General features: G+C 31.8%; 1 protein-coding gene across 1 annotated transcript; it reads left to right on the top strand.

Moving 5' to 3' along the window:
• Positions 1–692: 692 nt before the first annotated feature.
• On the top strand, positions 693–1,691 carry FGR12 (Fgr12p; the record flags this gene model as incomplete). The annotated part of the gene is made up of 1 exon (XM_015614770.1): positions 693–1,691. One exon carries the CDS (start codon positions 693–695, stop codon positions 1,689–1,691), a length of 999 nt encoding a protein of 332 aa, XP_015464402.1.
• Between the last annotated feature and the right edge of the window lie 242 nt (positions 1,692–1,933).

Raw genomic sequence — 1,933 nt, 5'->3', positions numbered from 1 at the left:
GAAGTTAACGATCCAATTCTTGGCGAATAAACCTTTCTCAATAAAGGCTTATGTATGCCTCTCAAAAGGTTCCCGGATATCATTGTCTCCCTTTATTCTTAATATGAGACAATTGAACGCTTTAGTACCTTGAATATCTCAATGCTTTGATGAATCATAATCGAACTAATGCGGTATATACACTACTCTTTTGGAACCCTATGCAACATAGGACCAATATGAGGAATAGATGCACATACACATATAGTCAGTATGAAAGCGAATCTACCTTTTACTTTTCATATATCTTTTCAAAACCAATCATCATTTGAATCATTATTTGACTTTGGTCCCAAGGTTTAGGACTTAGGGGCCTCTAATAGTAGATAAAGATAAGTTTAAAATGGCTGCTGCATAATCATGCCTTAAGACTTTAATTTGTTTTCCACGAATAGTATGTATATAAACTATTTAAAGATTGTTTTATGCTAAAACTTTTCTTGTTTTTGCCTCCATTGGTTCCTAAAATGGCGATAAATTTTTCTGATGTAGTATATTCTGCTAATAAATTAACTCTTTATGGCCCCTTAAAGACCCCATATACACGTCATAGATGATGTAGCTTTTATGCTAGCTTTAATGTATATATAGTTATTTAAGATAACAATTAGAATAGCATTAGTTACTTTCGTGAAAAGAGTGTTAACATAATTATGGAAAGTCAATTGCAGTACAACATCGGAGAACTAGTTCAATTTATGGACCAATGTAGTGACAATAATGTTGTCACTTATTCGGGATTAAACCATATTAGCTCACCAACAATCTTTAATTACGCATCACAATATGAGCTTGAAACTAAAAGTGTATATGAACAACAAAAAGCTGCAAGACATGAATCTAATATTCAACACATCAATGCAATGTCTTTCTTTCCTTTGCGTACCAGTCCTAAGATACAAGTTCTCAGCTTACGGGATCAAGATTGTAAAGAAATTCAAAAAAACTGTCGGTTTAGTAAATTTGCTGAAGATGTTCATACCACTACATCTACTGACTTTAGAGAAGCAATAAATTATGACGAGTTATTTGATACTTTTATTAATTCCGAGGTTGAATCTCAGACTTTAAAAGACTCGGTTGGAGCTATAAGAGCCCATAGTCCTTTTCCACATCCACTTACACCAACACCAACACCGAATTCCAATGTGAAAGACACCAAGTCTAAAACTTATATTTTTGAAAATAACAAAGATAGATTATATTTCGAGGAAACTGATGAGAGGGATGTAGGTAGAATTTTCAGATATCCGGATAATAGTAATCAAATATTTTATATTGGAACTTTGAAACTTGCATCCACTAGTTATAGAGAGGCCAGAATCGTATCAGCTTCGGTCAATAAAACGATTGACGATGAATTTGAATTGAAAGCCAAATACTTCAGTTCTTTCGAGAATAGTCTTAAGAAAAGGCGAAAATCTCAACCGGAAGAAATAAGATCAAAAATAAGGAAAAGGAATAACCCTACTACGGATGAGGTGGAATGGAAACCGTTATCAATATTTACTGTTTATACAAATTTTAAACCTGATGCTATAGATGATACAGACTACTTTGAAAATATACCTCATACTTCTTGTTTTGGGAGATTAAATATGAGAGTCAAAAGAGCTTGGACAAGGGGTCCCAATAAAGTTAAATTGAGTTAATATCATTTTCTTTAGTGGTGCAATTACTAATTTTATCATTTTATGGTTGCGAAAATGAACTTTTGCAATAAACTTGTTCCGATTTTTTTTGGTCTTTTTCCAAATTTTTATACTATTGCAATAAATATTTTCTTAAGATATATATTTAAGACTTTCAATATTTTTCAGGGATGAAAGAAATAAAACTGTATAGTTCGTTTAATTAAAATTGTTATTTCATCTATTTGACATCCTGAAAGAAT

Source organism: Debaryomyces fabryi (genome assembly GCF_001447935.2).
Source record: "Debaryomyces fabryi strain CBS 789 chromosome Unknown contig00360, whole genome shotgun sequence".
Taxonomy (NCBI): Eukaryota; Fungi; Ascomycota; class Pichiomycetes; order Serinales; family Debaryomycetaceae; genus Debaryomyces; species Debaryomyces fabryi.
This window is presented reverse-complemented; position numbering and strand designations above follow the sequence as displayed.